Source organism: Pogona vitticeps, chromosome 2 (assembly GCF_051106095.1).
Source record: "Pogona vitticeps strain Pit_001003342236 chromosome 2, PviZW2.1, whole genome shotgun sequence".
Lineage (NCBI taxonomy): Eukaryota > Metazoa > Chordata > Lepidosauria > Squamata > Agamidae > Pogona > Pogona vitticeps.
In genome coordinates, this window is record NC_135784.1 from 53264715 (window position 1) to 53291944 (window position 27230).

Consider the following 27230-nt stretch of genomic DNA (forward strand, 5'->3'; position numbering starts at 1 on the left):
GCAGGTGTTTTGCAGATGTGCAGAAGTCCCCCACTGGCTGATACTGCCAGGTTACAGAAGCTTGACTACAAGGTCTCTTGTGTGAAGAACAAGGTACCGCTTAAGGAACGCTATCTAGCAACATGTTCAATTACATTTTGCCCCTGATCTGTTGCATGTTTTCTTTTGCAGTCTCAAATATGTATGCTGTTTCACTCACTCGTCAGACAACATGGATGTTTAAGACAGAACAGATTGAAACTTCAAAAATTCCTGTCAAAATGTTATGTTTTCTACTTTAAAGTAGCTAGACCACATTGTTATTCCCAACATGTAAAGATGCTACAACTTGTTGCTCATAATCAGAGCACCCTCCCTAGAAATTCTGGGCGAAAGGCAAAGCTGCGTGTTATTTTTCTAACCGCAATTAAAGAACTCGTTGTCGGTCACTGCTTCTCTTTAGTTCTATAATATATTTGTTACGTGTACTATATAAGGTGTTCTTAAAGGTATATTCTCTCCTGTTATGAGCTACTTAAAGTTCCATGCCTCTCTGCTAGCTCCTCTTCTGATTGGGGTATCCAACGCAACCCCCTTAGCTCTGATTGGCTGCGCCGACGCTGGGAAAACGTAGCGTGACACGTCACCCCTTCTCTCGCAACCCAGCCCTATCAGTCAAAAGGCGGCATCATTCTTTTCCGGGTGTTCTGTGGAGGCGAAGGTACCTGTTTGGCGCGCTGGTGATGACGACATCACCGCAGAGGCGAATCGGAAGCGGCCGTTTTCGTCGCACTGTCACAACCACGCCTCGCCTCTCCGCGGCTCCTCCCTTTCCACCCGTCGCTCTTAAAGGAGACACGCCCGGTTGTCGTTGACCCAGAAGGAGAGGCGGAGTCGAAGTCGAAAGGAGCTGGCCTTCCCTGGGCCTCCTGTCCTGTGGCAGGCGCGGAGCGCTCCGTTCAGAGCGAGGCTTCGGGGTCGAAGTATGCGCGTGAAAGGGGCGCGCGGAGGCTGTGGCTGCTGCTGCTTCGACTCCTCCGACCATGCAATGGCAGTCCTTAGTCTTGGCGCTGCTGGCGCTGCGGCTGGCCGGGCAGGCCCTTCTCTGGCTGGCGGGCCCCAGCCTGGGCTTCTACCAGCAGCGCTTCCGGGCTTTCTCGTGCGGCGGCGGCGGCGGCAGCAGCAGCCTGGCCAAGGAGAGCACCTCCCCGAACTCGCGGTGCCTCAAGCGCGGCTTGGTGGCCCCGCACTGGGCCTCTTTCCTGGGACGAGCTTGGGGAGGCGGTAATGGCGCCTCCGCCGCCGGAGGAGGAGGAGGAGGAGGGTTCAGCTCCTCTGGCGGAAGCGGCGGCGGCGGCGGCGGCGGGGAAGGCGGCCGTGACTACGACTACGAACAGCGCTATAGCCGGGCTTTCCCTCCTCAGCTCCGCGCCCAGCTCCGCGACGCCGCCCGCAGCATGTTCGTCTTCGGCTACGACAACTACATGGAGTACGCCTTTCCTCAAGACGAGCTGAACCCCATCGAGTGCCGCGGGAGGGGGCCCGACCGAGCCGACCCGTGAGTGGCCGCCGCGGGAAAGACAGGCGGGCCTGGCCGGGGCGGAGGGGAAAGGGGAGTCCAGGGGACGACGCAGTGGCCCACTGGGTTTTCCTCACCCCCACAACCCCCCCGGTTCTCTTGCGACCTTAGTCGGGGTGATAGAAGAAGCGGCGGGGGGGGGGTGGAGGGAGAGGGAGGGAGGCGCTCTCTCTAGGTATTGGGTGTCACTTCGTTTTCGTCGCCTTTGGCTTCAAGCGGGGCGCGGGGAGGCGACTTGGCTACAAAGACGAGCGTCGGATGTGAACTAAAACCCGCAGAGGTCACTTTCCTGTACGTGGAGCAGAAAAGAAGATACTGAGGTGGGGGAAGAGGTCAAGATATGTGGGCAGAGTAAGTGGCTAAAAAAAAAGAGTGTGAGGAAGTGAGTAGTATGAGCCAGATGTGGACCTGAGAAGAAGGGGTGGATGAGATTTTAGGAGAGGGGAAATCGAGGACAGCTAGAGCAGCAGCAGAAAGGAAACTGGATTAACTGGAGTAAGAAACAGGGAGGTTTGAAAGGTGAAAAGGCCACATACCTTCAGAGAGATGAGAGACAGAGTATAGGGCAGAGAAAGGATTTACAGCATAAAGAATAAGCGCCAGGAGAGCAGAGGCGGAGGTAAGCTTGATTTTCACCCCATCATTCAGTTGGAGACATGCATTTCCAGTTTGAATTCATTAACATGCATTTACATTGACAACTGTCACTTAAGTGCCACATGTAGAAGCCCCTGTGTTTGACAGCCTCTAGACCAGTGGTTCTTAACCTTTGTTACTCAGGTGTTTTTGAACTGCAACTCCCAGAAACCCCAGCCAGTACAGCTGATAATGAAGGCTTCTGGGAGTTGCAGTCCAAAAACACCTGAGTAACAAAGGTTAAGAAGCAGTGCTCTAGACCACTGGTTCTTAACCTTGGGTTACTCAGGAGTTTTGGACTGCAACTCCCAGAAGCCTTCACCACCAGCTGTCCTGACTGGGGTTTCTGGGAGTTGCAGTTCAAAAGCATCCGAGTAACAAAGGTTAAGAACCACTGCTCTAGACCACTGGTTCTTAACCTTGGGTTACTCGGGAGTTTTGGACTGCAACTCCCAGAAGCCTTCACCACCAGCTGTCCTGACTGGGGTTTCTGGGAGTTGCAGTTCAAAAGCATCCGAGTAACAAAGGTTAAGAACCACTGCTCTAGACCAGTGGTTCTTAACCTTTGTTACTCAGGTGTTTTTGAACTGCAACTCCCAGAAACCCCAGCCAGCACAGCTGATGGTGAAGGCTTCTGGGAGTTGCAATCCAAAAACATCTGAGTAACAAAGGTTAAGAACCAGTGCTCTAGACAACAGTGTCTTTTTCGTATAAGTTTAGAAACCAGATCTGTGTGTAGAAAGTAATAAAAACTAAGTGGAGGATGCCTGGATGTAGCAGTGAAAAGGAATACTATTCAGATAAACATGTGAAGTGGAAGCTTTAGATGAAAATAGGGACCTTCAGCAAGATAGAGGGAGCTGATGGGAAGACTGCTGGTAACAATAAGCTTGTTGGTAAACTGAACATATTTTTTCAAAACACTTAAGCTAAACAGAGAGCAGTAATGTCTTTTCTCAGCTCTTTTTTGTTACATTTCACAGTCTAAAAGTGTACTTAGTACAAATGTATTGTACAAGTGATGCCATCTTGCAGGTCGTTTGCTGTCCCAGAAAACCATGAGTTTGATGAGAATTGCATAAGTGTTGCCTCATTTCTCCCAGGGGGGCTGTAATCACCTCCAAAGTGAACCTTCTTTGTTTTTTCTAGATTATTGGCAACACTTTAGTTGCTCTTTGGGAGTTACTAATAGATTCTCTGAGCACCTTTGCCTTTTGCAATCATGCATTTACATTAACGCTGGTTTATCTTCACTCATGTTTGTACAGCTGCAACAGGCTTAAATGCCACATAGCGCTTTGGCTAACGCATATGCCCTATTCCTTGTACTTTTCTGCAAGTTGATTTAGAAGTGAGGTTTATGATGGCTTGTTAAAGAGGCTGTGCACATACTTAGTCTACACATAGCTAAGAACTGTTTTTGTCAAGTTCTGAACAGTGATTTATTTAACTCCCGCAAAGTAGAAAGGGTAATATTTTCAGTAGCATGAGACCCTTTGTATTCTCTGTCAGAATCAATAACATTTTGGCAGAGATAATTGTTTTAAATGTATACGTGAAGGTTCTGTTTTGCATTCGCTTACTTATAAAATGGTGACAGACAACAACATCAGTGGGATTTAGCTTAAAATTAATTGATTGTAGTTTTGGCACATCTGCCTTTTATGGAGAAAACTATCCAGCAATGATAATTCTATAAGACACCCCCATGTATACGATGCTCCCCACTTTTCTAACCCAAAATTAAGAAATCTAAGTGGGCTTAGCAAGTGGAGGGGAAAGCAGGGATCGAAGCTCTGCAGGATCACTTTGATCCCTGCTTCTCCCTCCACTTATTTTTGTTCTTTCCTCAGCTTACTTCCATGTAGAAGAAGACCCTCAATTTTTAGTCTAAAGATTTTAAACAAAAGTATAGTCTTATACATGGAAAAGTACAGTAACTTTCACTAAACATAGTATTTTATGCAAGTAAAGGAATTTCATCCTATGTCAAATAAAGTTACTTAATCTTATATGGACTTTACTCCTGCCAGTCCAGAACAGATCTGTTACTAAGGACATTCTGCATTCATGCTTAGGAGGAGTTTCATCATCATGGTTAATATTGTCAGTCTAGTGAAACATCAAAGCAAATGTTAAACACTTTTATAATGTATTTTTCCTATGTGGTCTGCCTCAGTTTTACATGGTTCTTTGGCTTCAAAGAACAGTGTTCTTGTAGGAAGCCATCTGTTTCCCAAGGCACCTGTTCTTTCTATAATTTAGTACAAGAGGTTAACCATATTCAGCACTTTTGTCTTTTGAAATTTGAATAATTTATTTAAACCTTCAGAATTTCTTGAATTGTTCATGTTGACTGAAGACCCCTTAACTAAATATAGGATAGTAATTTCAAGATATTTTTCTAACTTTATTCTAGTTCCTTAAGAGAAACTTCAAGCACAATGTCTTTATAAATACAGCTATCTACACGACTCTTTACTTTACAGTTTAATGTAATTCTAAAAAGAAATCAAAACTGCAAGAAATGCCAGTTATATAAAAGGCAAATATGAAACTTTTGTGTAAAATGCTATATCGGATGGCATTACTGTATGTTTCTGTGAAAAAAGGGAAATTTGAGCAATTGTGTAAGTGGTTTATATTAATTTATGTAGGTCTATCTTATGCTGTAGGGCTTAGAAAATAGGTGCCCTAAGAACCAAATTCTAAGTACAGGATATGTGTCTTCAAGAAAGAACTGTGCCTCTAACGAGTATGTCATCCTCACTTTTGAGGAAAGAAGTGACCATTTAAGACTGAATGGTGATTCGTGATTGCTGCAGTTGTAGCAAAAACTGTATTGTGAATATGTCTCTCTCTTTTTTTGTTATGCTGCACTTCACTTCTTTGCACCTTCGGCCAGAATCCAGTGGTGTGCTGGATCCGGTGGCTTCCAACAGAATGTCATCCTCCCCACAGCCCCTATGAATGCTGAAAACATGCTCAGGAGGGCTTGGTCTTTAGAGAAAAGATCTTTATTTGTACCCGAGTTCACTTATATCCTTTGTGACTACAAAGGACTCTCTGTGAGTGTTTGTGGGATCTCTGCCCTGATACGAAAGAAATTGGAAATACTTGAACATCCAGTTATGAGAGTCTTAATATCAAGGCCTGCAATGAGCCTGTGTATTTGACCTGGGAATACATCCTGTTTGTCTCCCAGATAAACATGCACAGGATCAGGTTGCATGATTTATAGATTACGTACTTGAAATAACTTTTGGAAAAGATTGGATAGAACTAACTTCTAACCAAATTTGTTTCAGTTCAAATCTGAATATCAATGATGTCCTGGGAAACTACTCGCTTACTCTGATCGATGCATTGGATACCCTAGCAGTGAGTTTAAAATGTTTTTTTAATTACTGGAAGAGAAAAAACCCAAATATTTTCAGTAGTTTCTAAGAGAGAAATTGTGCTGCAAATATCTCTATTAACAAGTCTTCCAACCTTTATCTCCAAGGGCAACTGAGAAGTAGTACAAAATCCTTTTCTGTAGCTGCACAAATGGCATGAATTTGTAGCCAAATTGTCCCAAGTTAAAAAATTGCAGTAGAAACTTTTGTTGTATGCTGCGTTGTGCAACAGATGAGGTCTACGGTGATTTCTTAACCTTAAGGCAATTCACTTCCATAAATTATGCAATTTGTTTTATGCCATCTTAACTAGACAGGTTTGGACCAGAGAGTGAAATATTCTGCTTTTCCCACTTTGTCCCAGTGAAGAGGTATTCTAAACAGACCACCTCACTATAAACCCTATTGTGATGTTATCTCTCCCTTGCAGTCTGAGCTCAAAGAAAAGACTCTTCTTCCAGAGTTCTAGAAACATTGTAGAGCACATGAGGATAATTTTCCTAGCTCTGGAAAGGCTAGGAAAATCAGGCTAGCTCTGAAAAGAGGAGAGACAGGTGGTTTCAGTTAATGTCTGGTTTCAAAGTGAGAAGTGAAATAGATTCTGTTTTGTGCTAGAGCCACTGGGAGAAGGTCAATGGCAACCATGAATGGTTATGGTTGAAAGTGTAGGTGTCAAGACAGCCTTCCTATTCAGGAAGGTTATTGTGTAAAGTTATTGTGGCAAAAAAGCTAATTTCCTTTCTGTCGGGAATTCCCTGATGTCACTGCATACTGATTACTTGAACTCAAACAACAGTCTCTGTCCCATACCCTACACCAGAGGTCCCCAACCTCTGGTCCGCAGCCCATTGCCGATCCATGGCCTGAGCTGGACTGGGCTGTGGAGACAGACCTCCTGCCCCCCCGCATGCACTCACCCCCACACAGCTGATTTGCGCATGCACGTGCGCTTCGGCGTGCCTGTGCGAGTGCCACTGTTTGCGTATATGCCCAAGCGCCAGCGTGCCTGCACAAGCGTCACGCTGCCATTTGTGCATGCACGCACTCTTGTTTGTGCATGAGCACAGGGATGCCCTGCCTTCCCCAGCCAGTCTGTGGGGTGAAAAAGGTTGGGGACCCCTGCCCTACATTATATCTGTATCAGGAGCAATCAGAATCTGTTTCTAGCTTGGACAAAGAGCTACAGCTGTGTAAATGATTTTTTTAAAATTAGTCACTTATTTAAGTCCAGGGAAAGTTTTCTTAACATTTTTGAAGCTTGTATGGTGTGCATGTTTGTTGTAGTTCTGACTTATTTTACACAAATTGTTGCACTTAAATTCTAGTGCATGAGTCTCAGTCATTTTATTGTGCCAAAGTAGTTTATTGCTTAGTTGGATTAGTGCATCTGATGGCTTAAAATATTCCTTGGTTTGAAGAAAGATGGATGAAAGAAATGAGTTTCTGAGATATTTATTAACTACTGATATTTTTATTCTTTAGTTAAAATAATTTTAATAGTAGAAATTTGATTGTTGCATGTTTTCTGTCTTTAAAGGTAATGGGAAATTCTTCAGAATTCCATAAAGCGGTGAAACTAGTAATTGACACAGTATCATTTGACACTGATTCAACTGTTCAAGTCTTTGAGGCAACAATTAGGTAGGTTATTACTAAAAGTGATGGGAACACTGTATATGTTTTTGGAATTTCAGTTTGCTGACTCATTATTAATTTGTCAACTAACTTGCTTAATAAATAATTTTAGCAATTTCAAGAAACTAGAAAGCTAACTTATATTTGCTCACTGTCTGCCCAATTGAACACTCTATAATTGCTGTAATAAGATGGTATTTCATAAGGGTGTTATAGAAGATTAAAAGGGCTGTATTATAGCTAGTAGGTTATAGACTTTATTTTAAACAAACACAATTCGGGAAGTAGAGTATTGTTTTAGGATCAGCTTTCTAATTTCAAATGGCCGTTTGAGTAAAAGTGCAGAGATGCACGCACACACCCTCTAGTCTCTCTGCAATTGCATGAGGCCCAAATTTGGGAAGATTCAGCTTATCTCACTTCATACTTGAGTGGTTTTATGTATGATCTAAAGAGAAATTGGGTACAAAAGGAGGACTTGCAGTTAGGGGAGAATGCAAACATGTAGAAATTCTATGAAATTAGAAACTTTTTTGCATCCTGGTGAATGCTATATTCTCTGTTATTAATCATTTTGTTGCATGCTACATTCTTCACACATGACAATTTCCTAGTGCTTTGTAGTGTAGCTCAGCCAAAGCAGCCATTACCAATATTTATCGATGATGGAAATTGTAGCCTGTTACATTTGGATTGATAGGAAAACCAGTGAGGCTGTAGGTTACTGTTAAATGCCTAAACCTGTACAATACCAGCTCCTGTCTCAGTTTAGAAATATTTGAAGTAGTATGACAGATTACATTAGCTAGTAGTGTCTTAAGCCTCTTTAGGAGTGAACTAATTGCTCTCTCAGCTTGTTCCAGGATTAGAGTTGATTTAGCTCAGTCCAGTCCAGTACTTGAAACTAGAGACATTGGCATATTCTGGCAATATAAGACCACTAATGTCCTTGTCCAGGATAGATTAAGCACCTTAGCTCTTCCTGTTCTTATTGCTGAGTAAATTGTGTGGTAGAGATGAATGAAACCACTCTGTGATTTATATTATGTTCATCAACATGAAACATTTGTATGAAGAGCCTGTATTTTCCACATCTCAGGGTAGTGGACAGTCAATTCTATGACAGCATAATAAACAGATATAGTCCTCAGCAAAGGAAACATCTAACGCAAATTTCTGTGAGAATAGCAACATTTTTGTTCAGCATTGAAATGACTGCAGCATTATAGAATGGATAAATGTGGCATTCTCTACATAGTTATCGTAAGGTGCAAACTAAGTCAAAACAGCATGTAGTTGTTAACTCAACAGTGCATCATCAATCAACATGAACAAAGCCTCCAGCTGCAATCCTGTTTTGCAGTCCTTCAGAATAAAACTTCACATGGCATTGATGATTTGACCATTATCAGATAAATATACGAAACTCTTAACATTTCAGAAATATTTGTGGATCCAAAATTCTCCAAAAGAGCACATTGTATACAATATATAAATTGTTTCTGTACCAGAATTCTTCATTCTGTCGCATGGTTTTGAGACAGAGGCATTTGTTTAGATGTTCATTCCCAAACCACTTAAGGCTTTAAAGGTGAGCCCTGTCACCTTGAATGGACTGGGAGTTAATAGGCATTCAACTAAGTCACGGTTGGTGTAATAAGCACATGCTGATGAAACCAGTTGAAATCGAGACTAATCTTTCTATCCATCCTCCACTTTCTATTGGTCTTCCATGGAGACTCTTGCAGAGTAAGCCAAATAAATAAATAAATCGATTGCATTGCATCCAGGAAATTACAAGAGCATGGATCACAACAGTTGAACTATCCTTGTTCAAAAATGACTGCAACCAATGAGGGAGCTATAGTTGGCATGGTCCATTGGGTTGGATTTGAATTTAATCATATTTAAACTTGGATGCATTGAAATCAGTGGGATTTAACAGTGATTGTAGGAAACTTGGTATGTAATTGACAACACACATGCTCTGAGTTTTGCACTGTAAACAAACTGATGAGAAAGAGTTTTACAAAAAGATTAAGATTCTCTTTACATATCTTACAGCCTTCCAAATAAAAGACTTGATGAACACTGTACCTTCTTTTAAACATTACTGTAACTTTGCAATCTTACATTATAGGTACACATACTGTAGCAAGTGAAAGAGAGGGGTATACTTTTAATTGGACCATTACAAAAATAAACAAATAGCAAACTTTTGTGGATGAAAGTCTGAGGAAGTAGATTTCATCCACAAAAGTTTACAATTTGTTTTTTATCGTAATGGTCCAATAAAAGGTATAACCCTCTCTTGATTTGTGCATTCTTCGGAGCCACATGGCCTTTTCCTTGTACTTCATGTAGCAAGTTTTTCATTGTTTCTTCAAATCAATCTTTTTTTCTTGCAGAGTTTTAGGAAGTTTGCTTTCATCCCACATAATAATCACAGATGCCAGGCAGCCTTTTGGTGATATGAGTATTAAGGGCTATGATAATGAACTCTTGCATATGGCTCATGACCTAGCAGTAAGGCTCTTACCTGCTTTTGAAAACACCAAAACTGGAATTCCTTATCCTCGGGTATGTATACCATTGCAGCCCATTTTCAGGCATCTTGCTTTTGTCCTCCTTTAACATTACAACTTCCTTATTTAGATATGTCTTACATATTAAGGAACCTGCTCAAAGCTTTTTATGTAACAACCAACAGCATGCCTGGTTTGATATTTTTGCCTCTGGTGCAAAGAGGTATCAGTGCCATATTATACAGGTGGAAATCATGTATGCCTTATGACTTTTGTGACTCACACATGTGAGTCTTGTGCCTGTGCAGAGTGATTTTGTCACCTGTTCTTTTCTCACTGATTTCTGCTTACATAACAGAGATCCCTTGTCACTGAGCCAGCAGGGTTTTTTGCTCTGCTGGTGTTCAGTAGGTCCCCTCCTGAACATTTAGATACTAATTGTAAAGGTTTCAAGAAATTCTCCTTACAAATCAGAATTTTGCCTGTTTCCAGACCTACCTTCTCACGGTAATGCAAACAAGATGTGTAGCTGAATGGCCCACTGCTCATGTATGAATCTGGGCTTGGAATAGGCTTGTTTTGTAAAAGACTCACCAAGTAAAGTGATAACTTTTTCAACATGCAATTTCCAAATTGGGGATTTTGGTTCTTTTGCTGACTTGCTGTTTACCTGCCTAATGTCAAATCTGAGTACCCTATTAGGAAAGTTTCCCTGTGGAATATGATGCAATTTAGTGACAGAGCACTGATGAAACTCATGAGTCATTTTTAACATTTGCATTTGATTGCAAATTGAATAGAAAGCTTAAAGTCTAGGAAAGGTAAAAATGTAGCTGACTTCTGAAAAGGCTTATATGGAAATCATGTCTTTGCAGGTAAATCTAAGAACGGGAGTTCCTTCCGGAAGCAATAATGAGACTTGCACTGCAGGAGCTGGATCATTACTGGTGGAATTCGGCATTCTGAGTCGGCTTCTTGGAGATTCAACTTTTGAATGGGTTGCTCGCCGAGCTGTGAAAGCGCTCTGGAATTTAAGGAGTAATGACACTGGATTATTAGGTATTTAACTTGTATTTGATGGATTTACTCAATAAGGGAAGCCATGTCCTTAAATTTGCGAGAGTTAAGCAGAGTTCTTAAGAGGAGATTTTGGAGGTCACTCGCTTATGTTGTCACCATAGGTCGGAGGTGACTTGATGGCACAAAACAGCAGTTTGTATTTTGATGTCTTGTGTAATTAAGGACAGAATATTTTCTTGGGTTTTTTATAGCCTCATGTTATGTACTGATAATAGCTATTAAGGCGAAAGAGTGTCTTTGATCACTGAAGTAACAGTAGCACCAGAACATTTCCATTTTTACACAGGGATCTTAGAACTCAGAGTTACTTAGGAATTTTCCATCTTAGATTGAATATTATGCTATGTCATTTTACAAGGTCATGTTTATATCTAAACTTTATATAGTAATCCTTTTACATAACTGCTGTCTTAATATGCTGCAAAAGAAGATTGTTTTCCTTTAATTTTTATATGAGGTTTATAATGGAATCAAATAAGGTAATAAATAGCTTTCCTATGCCACATAATTCATTGGAGGCAAAAAACCCACAGCTCTGTATTTCGAAGAAGTAATTTTATCTGCATCTTTTATATATGTGCCTGCATTCATGTGTTCAGAAACTGTGTTTACAGATATCTCTGTCCTGACAGTTCTGTTAACTCTTGAGTTCACAAAGCAGTATTGGCTTTAAGCTTCAGAGGACTTGAGAGGCCTGAACTGAGAATAAATACCCACCCTTTTTAGAATTCAAGAGTTCTGAAGAACAGCGATACTGAGGAGGGAGCTTCAAATAAATATATCAATTTATCTTCTTCAGTAAATCTACTTAATTTCAATTCTAATATTAAATTGATTTTTTTTCATGAATGCAGTTGCTTCTAGTCAGATATTTTCTGCCAGTAGCTTGAAAATATTTTTGCCCTAGAATCTAATGTTGTCTACCTTGCTTTATTAATAAGAGTCATCTTGAGCTGTTGCTTGATTTAGACATGTATATATGTAACATTCAAATGTACATACTTAAGTGCATATGTGCAAATATTTCTGGAGTATGTGTGCAAAATATACATCTTAGGAATCTCAACATTATTTCCCTTTTTTGTTATTGGTGACTCACATTCACCATGTGTTGCCTCTTTGACCTGCAAGCTATAGCTCGCTTCAGTTAATGCTTTTCTCCACTTTTAACAGCCCCATGCCCCGGTTGTATAATGTGTGAACTTCTAGCTTTCTAGATGCTCAGCTGATTTTCAGATTTCTGATAGTTGATTTCTGAAGATCTGTATACTGTATATGCATATTCAAGGGCTTTCCCGAGTCATAATAGCGGAAGACCTATGTGTTTTCTAAAAGAGCATGACCAGAACAATATAGTACCTTGTTCATATTAAGTCATAAAATTACACATTGAAATTTGCACACAATGCACATTTCTTATTTGAATAGAAAAACTCGCATTCCTATTTAGCATTTACACCATTATAAAAGTATTTATGGAAGTTACAATCATTGCAGTGTATCCCAACCATGACTGAAAGTGTTTCCAATCAAGCAGTTTTTTGTGGACAGAAATGAGAAGGCAGTTTTTGTTGATTATCCATTCTCTTTGTAACTCCTTGGATTTTCCCACATCTGCTGCAAATAGTGGGGAATCCTTTGGAACTGTATGGAAGGTGGTGCAAAGGGCTACAGAAGACAGCTAGAATTCACAAAAATTATTTCCTGCACCCATCACAGAAGTTAGCTGGTCACTCAATGAATATATCTGTGGATATTAGTGGTTTATGAAAGTTAATGATGCTGTGAGCTAGTCAGAATAGTGAATCTGTCAAGCCTATATATTAAAATAAAAAAATTTGGGGGGGGGAATGTAATAGTAGCAGTTTGCCTGATTCACATGCATTGTTTTGTCATTAACAGCAGTTTGGTGCATGCATGTGAGTGGTGTAGCTGAACAGCAAAATTTCAGTAAAAATGCTGCTAGAGAAATGTTATAGGAAGGCAATGGAAACATTACAAGTAACGGCAATTACTTTGTCTAAAAGTGTAGCACAGGGGACAAGGCCTACTGCTGAAACCTTTTCCCCCATATGTCTATTCCTGTTAGACATTCTGTAAAAGACTGAATCTCCCTCTGTGAGCCTACTAGGAAATTAAGATAATCAGATGAGACCTTTCTCTTGGTCCCACCATCCTCACAGGTGCAATTGGTGGGGGCATGGGAGAGGGCCATATCTGGTGCTGCTTTCATACTCTGGAACTCCCTCCCATGGGAAGCTATGCTGCCCTATATTTGCTGCATTTCTGCAATCAGGCAAAAACCTTTCTCTTCAGGCAGGGTTTTCTTTAGTGACTGGTAGCCTGAGAGGGATTTTGTTTTTCATCATCATCATCATTATCATCATCATCACTGTCTTAGATATTCAGAGCTGGAAGGGACCCTATTGCTCATTGAGTCCTACCCCTGTCAAAGAGGCACAGTGGGGACTCCAACTCCCAGCATCTGGCTCCACAGCCAGATCCATAAACCACTGAGTTGCCGAGCAGTTCTTCACTTTCATGAGTAATGGTATTGATGAGATGCCAGTGGAGAAATTTCTTTGCAGGAGGTGCTTGTGATGTTTCTAGGTAACGGTACAAAGGATTGCAAATTATGCTTTTGAAAGTCTTCCTATTTGGGATGGATTTTGCATTAGGTATAATGCTTGACTTTTATGCTGGTGCCCTATTGAATGTGTTTCAAATAATTTGACAATATCTGTATTGCATTATATGTGAATTTTATGTCCCTGGGGTACATGGTCAGCTGATTTGTTATAAATGAAATACATATGTATCATATACTTAGATAGCCATTGTTCCTGTTTATGCTTTATTATAGGTAATGTAGTGAACATACAGACTGGTCACTGGGTTGGAAAGCAGAGCGGTTTGGGAGCAGGATTAGACTCTTTCTATGAGTATCTTTTAAAATCCTACATCCTTTTTGGAGAAAAAGAAGACCTTGATATGTTCAATGATGCTTATCGGAGTATTCAGAACTACCTAAGGCGAGGGTAGGTAATGTGTAGTTGTGATTTTTAAGAGGATGCAGCACTAATGCAGTTTGAATGAATAGATTGAGTTCTCTTTACTATCATGCAGGTTTTCTTAAGGATAAGTGTCTGTACGTCCTCATTCAATCCATATTGCAACTCTTTTGGAAACAGTGGTTTACTACCACTGCAAAATAGCAATTAAGAATCTGTTCCTCCAAGTATCTTGTTGGACCTGCCATTTGTTATGATGCACATACCACACCAACTTACAACTGTAGTTTAGTGTGTATAACTGAAACAATGCACATTTTATCTTTGTTTGCCTCCTCTTTGCTTTCTTTTTGTCTTGTCCTGTGTCAAGTCATAGGTTATAAGCTATGAAGGTAGAAAACAGTTTTCTGGGGCTTCATAGGACTTCATGCATATCAATGCTGTATAGATAATAATTAAAATAATTTAAGTAAAAAACACACTTTATAGTTTGCTGTGTAGTTTCCTTCACTGGGTAAAAGTCATATCACATACTTATTTTGATGCCTTTTGTTAGCATTTAAATGTGTGTGCTTTTAATTTTCCTCTCATTCAGGACTTGAAATTACAGTACAGTTGTCTTTCAGATGGATCATTTTAAAAGTGAAAATGTGTTCAAATGTTGCTAAATTGTTTTATAAACCAACTCTCTGAAAATCAAGCAATATTCTAGCATCATGGAAATTATAGTTAGCAAAGATCTAAATATCTGTTCCCTGTTACTCAGTTTCTGTGCCCTATCCTTAATTCTAATACATGTACTACTTGGTTTTAAATCAAAGCTTTTTTATTCTTTTAGACGAGAAGCCTGTAATGAAGGTGAAGGGGACCCACCACTCTATGTTAATGTAAATATGTTCAGTGGGCAGTTAATGAACACCTGGATTGATTCTCTTCAAGCTTTTTTCCCTGGGCTTCAGGTAATTTTGCTGTAGAAACCCTTGAAATATATGCATTGCAGTAGAAGCTTTACTTTCCAAATAAAACAATGTTTTGTTGTTCTTTAATACAAAATGTACGTCTGTATAGTGAAGGTCCCATACACATGAATCTTAGCTTGCATCAGCACAACCCAGCATGGAAGTAGAGTACTGATAAAACTGCCATTTCATCACCATTCATGTGCATATACACAGTTCATATTCATTATTAATCTTCATTTCACGTGAAAAGCAGATTAGCACAAATAGAGCATTGAGGTGCCTAGCAGCTGCTCAGCATTTCATGAGGTCGCTAGTAGATATCGCCAAGGACAGCGTACGACTATTGACAAGAGGGATTGTGTTGTATTTCAAGGTTCTTTCGCTATTTACTCTTCTGTCAAAATCCTCAGTGTCTCTGTTCTGTGGTCACAAAAGGCATGGAATGGTTCGACTTGGGATTAGATTCAGTGCCATTAAAATGTAATTGTTTTTACAAAGGATATTCTGTGGAATGTTTCCATCACTTGTAAAGTGCCTCTGGTCTGAAGGTCAACTGTAGTGTTTCTGTGTGCTTCAAATTAGCCAGGAGTTTCTTTGCTGGGCGACCTCATGCCATATGACATAGCTTTGGTGTAGCATTTTCAAACACTAATCTTGTTTTCAATCAATATTGAACTATGTTGTTCTTAAACCAGCTAGAGAGGCTGTCTGGCAGTAAATGATGATAATGTGGGCAATGCTGTAACCCCTGATTCATAGGTTTGTGGATCCAGGCAGCTGCAGTCCATCAGTAGATTAAATATAACTATTGAAGTAAGGATATTGTCTGTTCCATCAGAAGTGAGCTATCCTTTGTATGATCTTTCACCTTTCTTGTTTCTCTTCAGGTTCTAATAGGCGATGTGGAAGATGCCATTTGCCTCCATGCATTTTATTATGCAATATGGAAACGGTATGGAGCTCTTCCAGAGAGGTACAACTGGCAATTACAGGCACCTGATGTCCTTTTTTACCCCTTAAGACCAGAGTTAGTAGAATCTACATACCTTCTTTATCAGGTATTGAGTGTTTTTTTAAAAAAATGTTTTATGAGGATTATATTATTTTAATAAGTTATTCAGCTTTTTCCTACTTGAGAGATGTCCAAAATAAGCAATTTTTATTGGAGAACTGAATTTGCTGTCGTGCTTACCAGATGATTTTCTCTATTTGTGACAAACATTTTACATTTTAACTGGCTTGAATAGAAGAGCCGGTCTCTGCAGTTTTTGGCAGGCTGCATAGTCTGAGGGTACTTTCAGAAGAACATATAAACTACATGTGAATACTCTCTATCTAGAAAACCCTCAGGAGGCTTGCTATACATTGGAATTGATTTGTGGCATGTAATTATTATTCATATGTGTCGAAAATAAAAATATAGATGTAACTTTAGACTAAAAGGATGGCTGCTAGCATCATGCTGTTAGAAGAGATTTCAAAGAAGCCAACTTTTTCTGCCTCCACCTTGAAAACGCAAAAGCTGCCAGAAATACTGGGCAGGGAACCTTCCCAAATGGGAGGATCCATGGCATATTGTGTTTACAAGGGATTCCTTGAAAGTTAGATATATGCACTTTATGCAGGGAAGGCTCTGCTTCAATTTGTGGCAGTTGATAAGGGAAGCAAGGATGGGAAAGTTAATTTCCTGGGATTTCCTTCAACCAGTGTGATGCTAGATGTTGTCCTGAGATTTCTTAGTGAATCTGAAAGCTCAAAATCAGCTGGATTGGACTTTAAGGGTGTGCTGTTCTGTGCTTTGGATTACAGCCCACAGAATTCTGCAATAAGTCTGCAGTTGCAGAAATTTTGAAGAATTCTGGCTTGCATTCCAAAAACATGAAAGAGCACATTCTTGATTTATTCTGTAGGAAAAGCATTGATTAAAATATATTGTGAATTGTGCATTTTTAGTTATATTGCTAATAGTCTCCCTCGTTTTCCATGCTATGTGACAAAGCCCGTTTTAAACTGAAGGGACTTCTGAATAATGTATTATGGTGCAAGCTTAGGGAACAGTTATGTGCCATCAAGTCAAAATTAACTTACAGCGACCCTAATAGAGTCTTTAAGGTAAGTGAAATATTTAAGGCAGGGGTCTCAAACTCAATTTACCTGGGGGCCACTAGAGGCAGAGTCTGGGTGAGGCTGGGCCGCATCAGATTTTTCGCGGAGCAAGAGCCTGAGGAAGCCGGCCAGGAGTTTCCTTAGCCTGGTTGGGGCTCCGAGGAGGAGACGGAGGAGGGGCATGTGAGCCCTTGTCTCCTGCCACGATCCCCTCCGGCTCCTTCTTCACTACCACCACTACCAGCAGGACGAAGAAGCGGAGAAGGGAGGGAGTGCTGGCAACCGTCTAGCGGGGGGGGTAGGGCACAACATAAAAAATTTTAAAAACCCTCACAGAATTTGCCTTGCCAAAGGACAAAAGCCTCCACTGGTACCCGCGGAATTAAACAGAACGGGGCACACCCCCCACTGGTGCGCGCATGCACACACAAACGGAGGTCCGTCAACCTTCCTCTGAGGGCCCCCCTCAAAAAAAGTGCACTCAGCAGCAGCAGCTACCCCCACCACGACAGAGGAGCAAACTTCGCGAGGCGAGCCCAGGCAGCCTCCAGAGCTGAGGCAGCTGAAGCAGAACGAAGAGGAGGAGGAGGAAGCACCACTGGGCGCTGAGGTGGTCACTGGCCGGGCTGGTGCTGGGGGTGCCGAGAGAGAAAGAGAGCCAGAGAGCCGCTTCCCTGGAAGAGGCGGTGGCAGCGGCAGCTGCTGTTGGTGGGCTGGAGGCGCTCTTTGAGGATGGGCCGGGAGCGAGCTCCACTCTCGAACATCGCTTGGTGGCAGCTCGGGCACTTGGGGAAAAGGGCTGGCAGTGCGCCTCGCTCATCGGCTCTCCCCCAGGACAGTGCTTCTTGCACCCTCCATCCGGAACTGCAGCCTGCCAGCCGGCAGACAGGCGGGCTGACTGCAGTTCCGGATGGAGGGTGCAAGAGGCACTGTCTTGGGAGAGAGCCAGTGAGTGAGGCGAGGCTTTTTTGATTCTTGACAGCAGACGATGTGTGGGTGCTGGGGGGGGGGCAGGCAAGGCAGGAGCCACAGACTATCATCCAGCGGGCCGCAAATGGTCCCCAGGCCGCATGTTTGAGACCCCTGATTTAAGGTGTGATTTTACCAGTTACACCTGGTCTGGCAGTAAGTTCCCATGATTAAATGAGGATTAGAAGCTAGGCCTCTTGAGTCCTAGTCACTCTATCCACTACACCACAGTTGATATCCCTAGGGAGCAATCTGGTTCACATATGGTTAGTGAGAAAATTCAAATGAAAATCACCTATGATTTCTGATCACAGTTTGTTCACTAACAGGAAACTATACTGTTTTAATTCCACTGCTTTGCATGTTTTGTTTGGTTGGTCTTTATTTTACTTCATACAGCTTTATTTTACTTTTTTCTTTATCCAGGCCACAAAGAATCCTTTTTATCTTCATGTAGGAATGGACATTCTTCAGAGTCTGGAGAAACATACAAAAGCAAAGTTAGTACTGCATTTAACGTACAGTACATATAAAGATAAGCATGTTTTTGAGTCATGCTTGTGTATGGAATGTATGTTTTATCTACTGCTAAACCCAGCACAAAGTTGCAAATGAGTTTTTGCTGCTGTTGGATTTCACAGTCAACTAGTACTTTCTGCTCTGCACCATGCAGAGTAAATTTTTCAAATGTGATTGCTTGTTTCTGCTGAAATTTACAGAGTACCAGCTCTTTCACCCTCTTCCCTGACTTCTCCCATGCATAAAGGTTGCAAATGAGGGCTGCCTTCTTCTCTAAATTGCAGAAATGATCTGCAAGCATTTAAACTCCACCTCTTTTCTTGCTGCTGATCCGCTCATTACACTTTCTGGAACCTGAAAATGAAACTTTTCCAGCTTTGGAAAGTTCCTACCTGCCAGAAAACAAATCTGCTATCATCTTGGTGTCAGGCAGGTGGTTTTATGTACAGCTGTATCTGAAACCACATTTTGAAGATGGCTTCTAAGAGGACAGTTTTTAATATGAAGTGGTTAGATTTCAAACTTCATTCTGGCTTTGTTCCATGGCTATCACCAGTTGCTGGAGACAAATCCAAAGGATATTGTAAAGTGTGCTACCACAGCTTTGAGCTAAGTAATATGGGAATTAGACCTGTGGAGTCTCATGCACAAGGACCATTACATCAGAAGAACCTGAAAATTCAGTATGTTTAGGTTCAAAGCCAAGAAGAAGTTCAGATAGTAAAACCATAGAGGGTGAAGAGTCAGGCCCTGCAATAACTGGAAAACATGATCAGAGTGATGAAAATGGGAAAGAATTACCAACCCCGCAAGCTAGTATACTGTAGCTGCCTATCAGGCACTGTGTTCGGGCAACAGAGTGTCTGTGGGCTTTGCAACTGTTGATGAAGATGTAATTTAACTCTTGTAACAACATCAGTGAGTTATTGAAGCGAAAGTTCTCAGATAGCTCAACAGTTTCATCTTGGAAAAACAAAAGCAATTACATTGTTGCTTTTGGCTTGGCCCCATAGTTCTCTGATGTTTTACAGAAACAGCTGAAACAATGCCAAATATTTAATATTTGTTTTGATGAAGCTCTGCATAAGGTGGTTCAAAAGGGATATGTAGATTTAGTGGTTCGTTTTGGGGATGACTACTGTCCTAAAATTTCCACATGGCGTGTAACCAGTGTTTTTCTCCAAATGGCTACTGCTGAAGACCTTCTTCAGAAGCTTCAAGAAGGCATGTCTTGTTTATCAGTTGCAAAATTATTACAAGTATCTATGGATGGGCCCAGTGTCAATCACCTTTTTCTAAGAAAACTAAAAGAAGAAATTAAAACCAATCTTGACTATAAAAGAGAAGGAAAAGAACTGATTGACTTTGGAACTTGTACCTTTCATGTTGTACATGGGTCTTTTAAAATAGGATTGGTAAATGTTGGTCAGGGAAGGTCAGAAATGAAAAATAAAATTTCAGTGGCAAGTCTGCTTTAGCATGAATTCTACTATATTTGGCAGTTCTGGACAAAAATGCTTATTTTTGATTATTGATTTTATTTCATTTAAATGGGCAGGAGAACAATTTGGGCTGCAGTCATGTGCATACTTGCATTGGAGCAAGTCCTATTGATCTCATATTTATTTCTGAGTAAATATGCATTTAATTGTACTGCTTGATTGTAAAATTTAGAAATACCATGGGGTCGATCCAGAGAATCATACAGCTTTACCCTTCTCCTGAGAGATGTTCTACTTGTATTTTTTTAAAATAATAGCCCCTTGTCACATTGCATATATCACATCTATTCAGAATATACTTTGTATTCTGCTTATTAGCCAAAATTATTGAGGTGCCTTATAAAGCACTTAAGTTAAATCAGATAATCAAAAATTGAGTTAATAGGGGAGAGTTTTTATACTTCTCCCTTTTGTGCATTTTAACTGTCACTTCACAGCTCAGTATCTGAGCCATAGCAGTTCGTGGAGGAAACAGCCTAGGTCTGGAAGTTGGCTAGAGCAACCAGGTGTTAGTTCTTTACAAGGCAAACTTATTCATTGCATTTTGTGTTTGTTACCTTTTGTAACTGCAGCGCTTTATAAAAAGTCTCATGTGTCCATGAAGGGTGTTCAGAGGAGAAACGGGTCTTGGGTACATATGAAAGAGCCTAAGAACCGTTCTCTGTCATGCCTTTGTAGGAGAGAAATTAAGGAACTTCGTTTATCTATTATTCAGCAGGCACAAACTCTATAGAACTGTGATATAAGCATCAATGATGCCCTCAAGTATTGTGAGGTCTGCATAGTTGATGTATTTAGCTATGGGTCCTACCTGAACTGGTGGGAATATCTCCCTTTCAAATAGAACAGCTTGAGTCTAGAAAGAAAGAAAAAAGAAGCAAGGATTGTCAATTATTATATCAGATCTGGTAACTCTTAAAGGCACTGTAAAATGGTAGACATATGGTTATTGCTCTTGGGTCTCCTATTTATCAATCCAAACTTATATCTTTAGTATAACAGAGTAAAAACCTTAATACTCAAACTTAAACCAGCAGCCAATTTTATGTGATCTGTGTCAAATTGCTAGCTTAATTCTTATCTATTAGGGACATTTCTTGTAGTAGGTGAGATTAGGAAAAAAAGAGGATCAATAAAAAATTTCAAATTCTTCTTTCAGATGTGGTTATGCTACTCTTCACCATGTCATAGAGAAGTCCAAAGAAGATCGAATGGAAAGCTTTTTTCTCAGTGAAACATGTAAATATTTGTATTTGGTATGTATTGTTTGAACCTTTATTTTAAAAAACAGTTAAGTTTCTTTGCTCGAACTGTATCATTCAGTTGATGATTCATGATGTAATTTTTATTGATGCTTTTGTAATAATATATACGTACTTAAGGTCTATTTCTGTATTTTGGAAACATTTTATGGCGTTTCACTTTAGGGTTATTATCTCAGATCTTTCACCTGGGCAATTCAATTTAACAAAAGTGTTGTCGTATGTTACATGAAATATGAAAAATCAAGGATATATGAAGTATTTTCTATTTCAGCTATTTGATGAAGAAAACCCTGTGCACAAATCAGGCAATAGGTACATGTTTACTACGGAAGGTCACATTGTTTCACTGGATAAGCGCCTTCGTGTTCCATTGTGGCAAGATACTTTCCCAGAAGCGCAGAAGAAATCTGAAAAACTAAAGCCTAATGAGCTACGAACAATTAACTCTACTTCTAATGTAAGTATGAATGAGTGCTGTATCCTATTTGTGTACAGCAATTCCCTTTACACTATGACTGTATAATAACTCTGATGAATGGCAGACCATTTTGCTAAAGCAGTCTTAAAATATACACCAACCTAAACAGAAGAAGAGGATGTCTGTTTTTTGGCATCTGTTTTGATTCTTCTTTATATGAATCATAGTGGGAATTGAAATGACAATTACACTATAAAATTACTAATAATGTTTGACAGTGCCCATCAAAGTTTCTATTAGGCTGTATAAAAAAACATATTTTTTAGCTTTGTTCAGGTAGAAAAATGTTTAGAAGACAATTTCAAAATACAAATTTTCAGCCTGGATAAAGGTGAACATTTCGTATGTGAAGGTATTAGGAGCAAACTAGCTTAAGCATGATATTTTCCTAAGCCTGGTTATTTCATATACACAGTAGAAACACTGGTTTTCTTTCTAGTTGAGGACTGAGACATGCAGGCAGATAAAAAGCAAAATGCTGAGGGGAAAACAGACTCATTAGTAATCCTGTCATTATCTTGATATCCTAATGCATTATACAATTGAGTTGGGAATATTCTGTAGGATTCATACAGTTTGTATCCATCCTAAAGGTAGTATATATTTATTATCAAACCATTCCTAACAGATTTCTGTACAGCTGGTTTCATTTTTAGTCTCTACTGGGAATGTTCTTGCAGCTGCACTTGACAAAGTCTTGGCATTCCCTGATGTATAGCCTGACTTTGTCACTTCTCAGTGCATTTCTTTTCTGTATTCTTGTGGAAAGGACACCTCCCTTTTACACTGACACCTATATCAAGTGCATATAGAGTGGAGCCTGCAGGCCCCATGCAAAACCAGATCCTACTGGATCTCCCTGCCACCTTGTTAAACAAACCAGATGTGACCACACACTGAAGTGTGAGTGAGGTGAAGAATGGCCCCTGGACCATCAGACATTAGTCACTCCTACCCTAAATGTAAAACATGTCATTGCTTCAGTTTTCCTTCCTTTTTGATTTGTTTTTCAAAGACAGTCAATAGCTTATTTTTATCTGCAGTTTCAAATCCTCTCTGAACTAATGTGACTGCAGCTGAGTGCATTATTTATTTTTCTGAGCAGGTAGACCTGCTCAGTTACTACCTTCTGGCAAGAACCTAATATTTTCTTATATGTTTGCACCCACCTTGCTATTTCTGTGGAAAGAGTTTGTTAATTTACCTGAACAAAAACATATGGGGTTCAGGTAGCCACAAAGATGTTGTGTTCAGGTATATACTACCACATTCTTTCACTCTTTCTCCTAGTGGTAATAAGGAGAGATGTGTGCCTGACCAAGGTTATACAAGTTTGATTCCCACCTCCACTCCACACCTGGAATTATAACAGTTGAACAGGTTGAAACTGAAAGGGATTTTGTTTCTCTGAAAGCTGTAAGAATTAATTTTGGATCACTTCAAAAGTAAAGCTTTCAGTACTGGGGAGAATTTTTCAGTCTCTTCTGGAGATGTGATGGGGTCACCTTTGTATTTGTTTTGAAAAGAAAGCTTTCAGATCTCAAGCTGTTGCAAAGAAGTAAATAAGCATGTTTTTCTGAGACAAGTCCTGTTATTGGCAGACACTATCTGTAATAATGAATCTGCATCTTTGAAAATGATGCTGGAATACTCTGTGACTGTATGCCTTGTCAAAATTTCATCTTTTAAACTATATCTCCTTCTGTTCGCAGTGCAACAGAGTACCCGATGAGAGGAGATACCTGCTACCTTTGAAGAGCATTTATATGAGACAGATTGATCAGATGGTGGGCTTGATATGAACAACTTTTCTTGCGGAGTAATCCTTTAAACATGCAGGGGAACGTCCTGTTCTAAAAATGATGTTCCTATTGAGCTACATAGCTTGGAGCAGGTGCAAGAGCCCAAGTAGCCACTCATTTTAATGAAGGATTAAGTTTTATGTTGAAAAAAGTGATCTGATGTTAGACCGCAGTTGTAACTGAAGCGGAGTCTAAAGTGGCACATTCAGTATAATGTGAGCCAAATTCTTATTTGTGAAAGTTCAATCTTTATATTGCTGAGGAAGACTTGATAGTCTGAAATTGCTTTAAAAAGGAGCGCAAATGGCTTGCACCAGGTATGTTGCTTTGCCACCATCTCTTACTTTGTGTCTGAAATGAGATAAAGAATTTAGAATTTTAAATATGCTTCTTTAAAAGGTAGGAAGAGGGTTGTGGAGGAGAGAAAAGGGAACATGCAATCTCTCTCACCAAGCTTGATTGCCTCTTTCACCAGCAATAAACAGTACAAATTATTGCTCAGGTAGGAAAATGTCAGTAGGTTCTGGTTTACTCAAAATGGCTTCCTGAAAATGACATGGCTTGTAATACCAGTTAAAGTATGGCATCACTATGTGGGGGCTAACATCTAGAACAATATTGAAAAAAGTGTTCCTAATTTGAATTGAACATTCAAGGATGTATATAGAGTTTACTAATTTTGGAAACCAGCGATTTTTAAAAAGGTGCCTTCTGGTAGGTGAAAATGCACAAAACCACTCATCTCACTGACTTGATGACCTTGCATTGCTGATTTTGAACACATTCACAACATTCTTCTGTTTGTATTTATCTTCTTATTTGTGCCTCTCTGGGAGATCTTCCTGAACTAATACAGGATACAAGTATTTACATTCCTTGTAGTTCTAATATGCAAGCTTTGGTGTTAGTGCCTTCTTACTGTGTCATTCAGAATGGAGTCAACAGTTGATCTTTTCCTTTTCTAAAAGACATAACCTTTTAAAATAATTCCCTGCTCAAGGATTATACACAATTCAAAGTTGAACTATTATTTTATGGCTGTATATTCTTTTTCACAGTATTGTGAACTGTGTATTCTACAGATGTCTGCTACCCTTTCTCTGCACAGCAGAGGTGGTGGACAGGAACTGGTTTTGAAAGATGTGCTGATAAAAATATTCATTTGGGTGCATCTTTTTTAAGCACCTTGGGCAAAAGAACAAAGCTGGTTATAACTAGAGGCCTTATTTGCATTTTTTACAGAACACAATTTTAATTTTTTGAGGCTTCACTTTCAGCAGATTATAGCACCATTATTACTACTTCTCTTTAGAGAAAAACATCTCTTCCCCACCCACCCCGACTGAAGTACATAAGCATTAGGAAGCGCATAAACTTTAAGAAAACTAAGGCACAGTTTAGATGGCATCTTAAATTGCAGCATGTAACTATCCATTTTTCCTACATAATGCAGTCTGATTCTTCATAAAACGTATTGTTTTTACAAAACACGCTTCAAATGAACCACATATTTATCATAGAAATAACTAGGGCTTGCTTAGTCTATTTGGCAAACAAATGAATCTCAGGGATCTCAAAGTAAGCTTTTGTTTGCCTGGCAGATTTTTAGTTTGTCCTACAACTTTTCTTCTTGTTTTAATGCTGTTGTGGTTTCAGATAAATTTAACAGATCAGAACACAGAATATAAATTTCTATTTAAACAAGACAATGCTATTGCACATCTGTACTGAAGCAAGGGTTTAAATGTTCTTGGGTTTTTATATCTCAAAGTACTCCTGGAATATCTGATAAAGTTACTGATTTATAAGCCAAGTGAAAAGTTTGTAGTTGTATGTCCCATAGCTGTCAATGCCATGCAGGTGATGAAATACAAATGGGCCAAGGATGAGCATTTCTTCGTAGGAGTGTATCTATCCCAAGAAAAGTGATCAATCCAAATAATTTCATGGTTTGTACATTGTCTTCAGAACAAAAGATACAAAGCAAAAGAACTGAAGATTTTTGGTATCCGAAGAACAGCTTATGCTCATGCAAAGAGAGGTTTACTAGCCCTTTGGTTTTTTCAGTTCTTCATCATGGCTTGTCATTATTACGAAATACTTTTGAAACTGAGGAAAATTTCAGGTGCAGTTTGGCACTGAGAAAGGGAAGTCTGTTTAGAGAAATTATTTCATAGGTCTTTGGATCCCAGCCATACTTATTTCTCAGTGAAGAAATGTAAAATATAATCCAAAATAATTTAGATTGCCACTGTTGTAATCATGTTGTCAAACCAAGCGTGCTATTGCAAGATATGTGTGTGCATAATGGCTTTTACTGGGTGTGTAAACATCCGTGAGCACATCAGTGTTACTGCTTTTTGACTTTGTAGTCTCTTGAGTGGAGACTGCATGTCTTGCAATTTACTGAGGAGAATTTCTGCTTACTAAACTCTTGAGAGTAAAATGAAGATTTAACAGTTGGCGCTTCCTCCCCCCAAGCAATATGTTTCAGAAGTCACTTTTTAAAAGAGGTAAATTGCATTTTAATCAGGCTATTACACTTCTGAATTCTGAGTTTTATGAGCACTTACAGAACAACTGTATTTCCAGAAATAGTAGCATAAGCCCTTTCTATCTATTTGCGAAGGCTTTCACAGCCGGGATCTAATTGTTGTGGGATTTTTGGGCTCTTTGGCCGTGTTCTGAAGGTTGTTCTTCCTAACGTTTCGCCAGTCTCTGTGGCCGGCATCTTCAGAGGACAGCACTCTGCCGGTCACAGAGACTGGCGAAACGTTAGGAAGAACAACCTTCAGAACACGGCCAAAGAGCCCGAAAAACCCACAAAAACCTTTCTGTGATTCAGCCAACATTTTAATTTTGTTTTGTTGGGGTGAAAACAAAAATAAAGGCTATCCATGAGGGATATGCTCTCTAATCACTCCAAATGGACATCTTAATATTGGGATAGATTGCACTATCTGTGAATTTATCAGGGCACTAGATCAAATTTCAACTTGATATTTCTACTTTTCTCTGAAAGTATATTGAAATTTTACCAATGTTGTCCTCATTTTGGTTCAAGGAAAGAGATTTATTTGTTCTGTCGCAAAATAAGTGTTAAGACCAAGTCTAAAAAATTGCTTGGGTAACTTGCCAATACTCATATAAAGACAGATCTTTTCAACATAATGTGCAATATGTGTTTTTTCTAGCCTAACTTGGCATTGTTACAAAACATATTTAATAAAGGGTGATAGAGTTAAAGTTTATGAAGAATCAAATGTTCTGAGAAATATGAAGATTTAAAATAAGTAAATTTTACATATGATTTGTATTAAAGCACTATTTCTTAACTCTTTTTTGTCTGTCTTTGAATTAGTACAAAAATTTGACTTGCATAGATTTCCTTGTGGGAGTGCTTGATTTTGGGCACAACATCAGTTTTCTAAGTGCAATTACTAGATATCAAAGGCTATCATAAGAATTGCTCATGACAGGACTGAATGAATTTGTCTATCTTTTCTCATCATTTAATGCTTTTGTGATTTTGAATCTAAACACAAACAGCTTTCTTCAATTTGTTTCCTTCCAAAACATCTGGACAGCACCACATTTGGGAGGGTTGTAGTTGACTTCGGCAGTGTGAAGGTTATGCTGTGTACCAGTATAAAAGATACCCAGTATTGTTAGTAGAAACTATTAATGCATGCTTCTGCTATAGACACTGAGCCACACAAACTCCAGAGGAAAAGCATCTCAGTGGAACAGATTGCTCTCTCTCCCTCCTCCCATATTTGTCAGA

The 27230-nt window shown here is 39.7% G+C and overlaps 1 protein-coding gene and 1 long non-coding RNA gene across 2 annotated transcripts in view; both read left to right on the top strand.

Annotated features, from left to right (window-relative positions):
* The window catches only part of LOC144586665 (uncharacterized), a 95535-nt gene that overhangs the window by 46214 nt on the left and 22091 nt on the right, over window positions 1-27230 (top strand). The gene's annotated exons all lie outside the window — the stretch shown is intronic.
* EDEM1 (ER degradation enhancing alpha-mannosidase like protein 1) lies at window positions 874-26056 on the top strand. Its single transcript, XM_020810365.3, has 12 exons — window positions 874-1537; window positions 5503-5575; window positions 7130-7233; window positions 9636-9807; window positions 10628-10811; window positions 13696-13870; window positions 14682-14802; window positions 15693-15863; window positions 18307-18380; window positions 21061-21157; window positions 21438-21623; window positions 23357-26056. Exons 1-12 carry the CDS (start codon window positions 1023-1025, stop codon window positions 23444-23446), a joined length of 1962 nt encoding a protein of 653 aa, XP_020666024.3. The 5' UTR covers window positions 874-1022; the 3' UTR covers window positions 23447-26056.

Coding starts and splice junctions, on each gene's coding strand:
- EDEM1 (XM_020810365.3), top strand. CDS start 1,023: ATGCAATGGCAGTCCTTAGTCTTGGCGCTGCTGGCGCTGCGGCTGGCC. Junction 10,812..13,695: donor TAATGACACTGGATTATTAG/GTATTTAACTTG, acceptor GCTTTATTATAG/GTAATGTAGTGAACATACAG. Junction 21,158..21,437: donor CATGTAAATATTTGTATTTG/GTATGTATTGTT, acceptor TTTCTATTTCAG/CTATTTGATGAAGAAAACCC.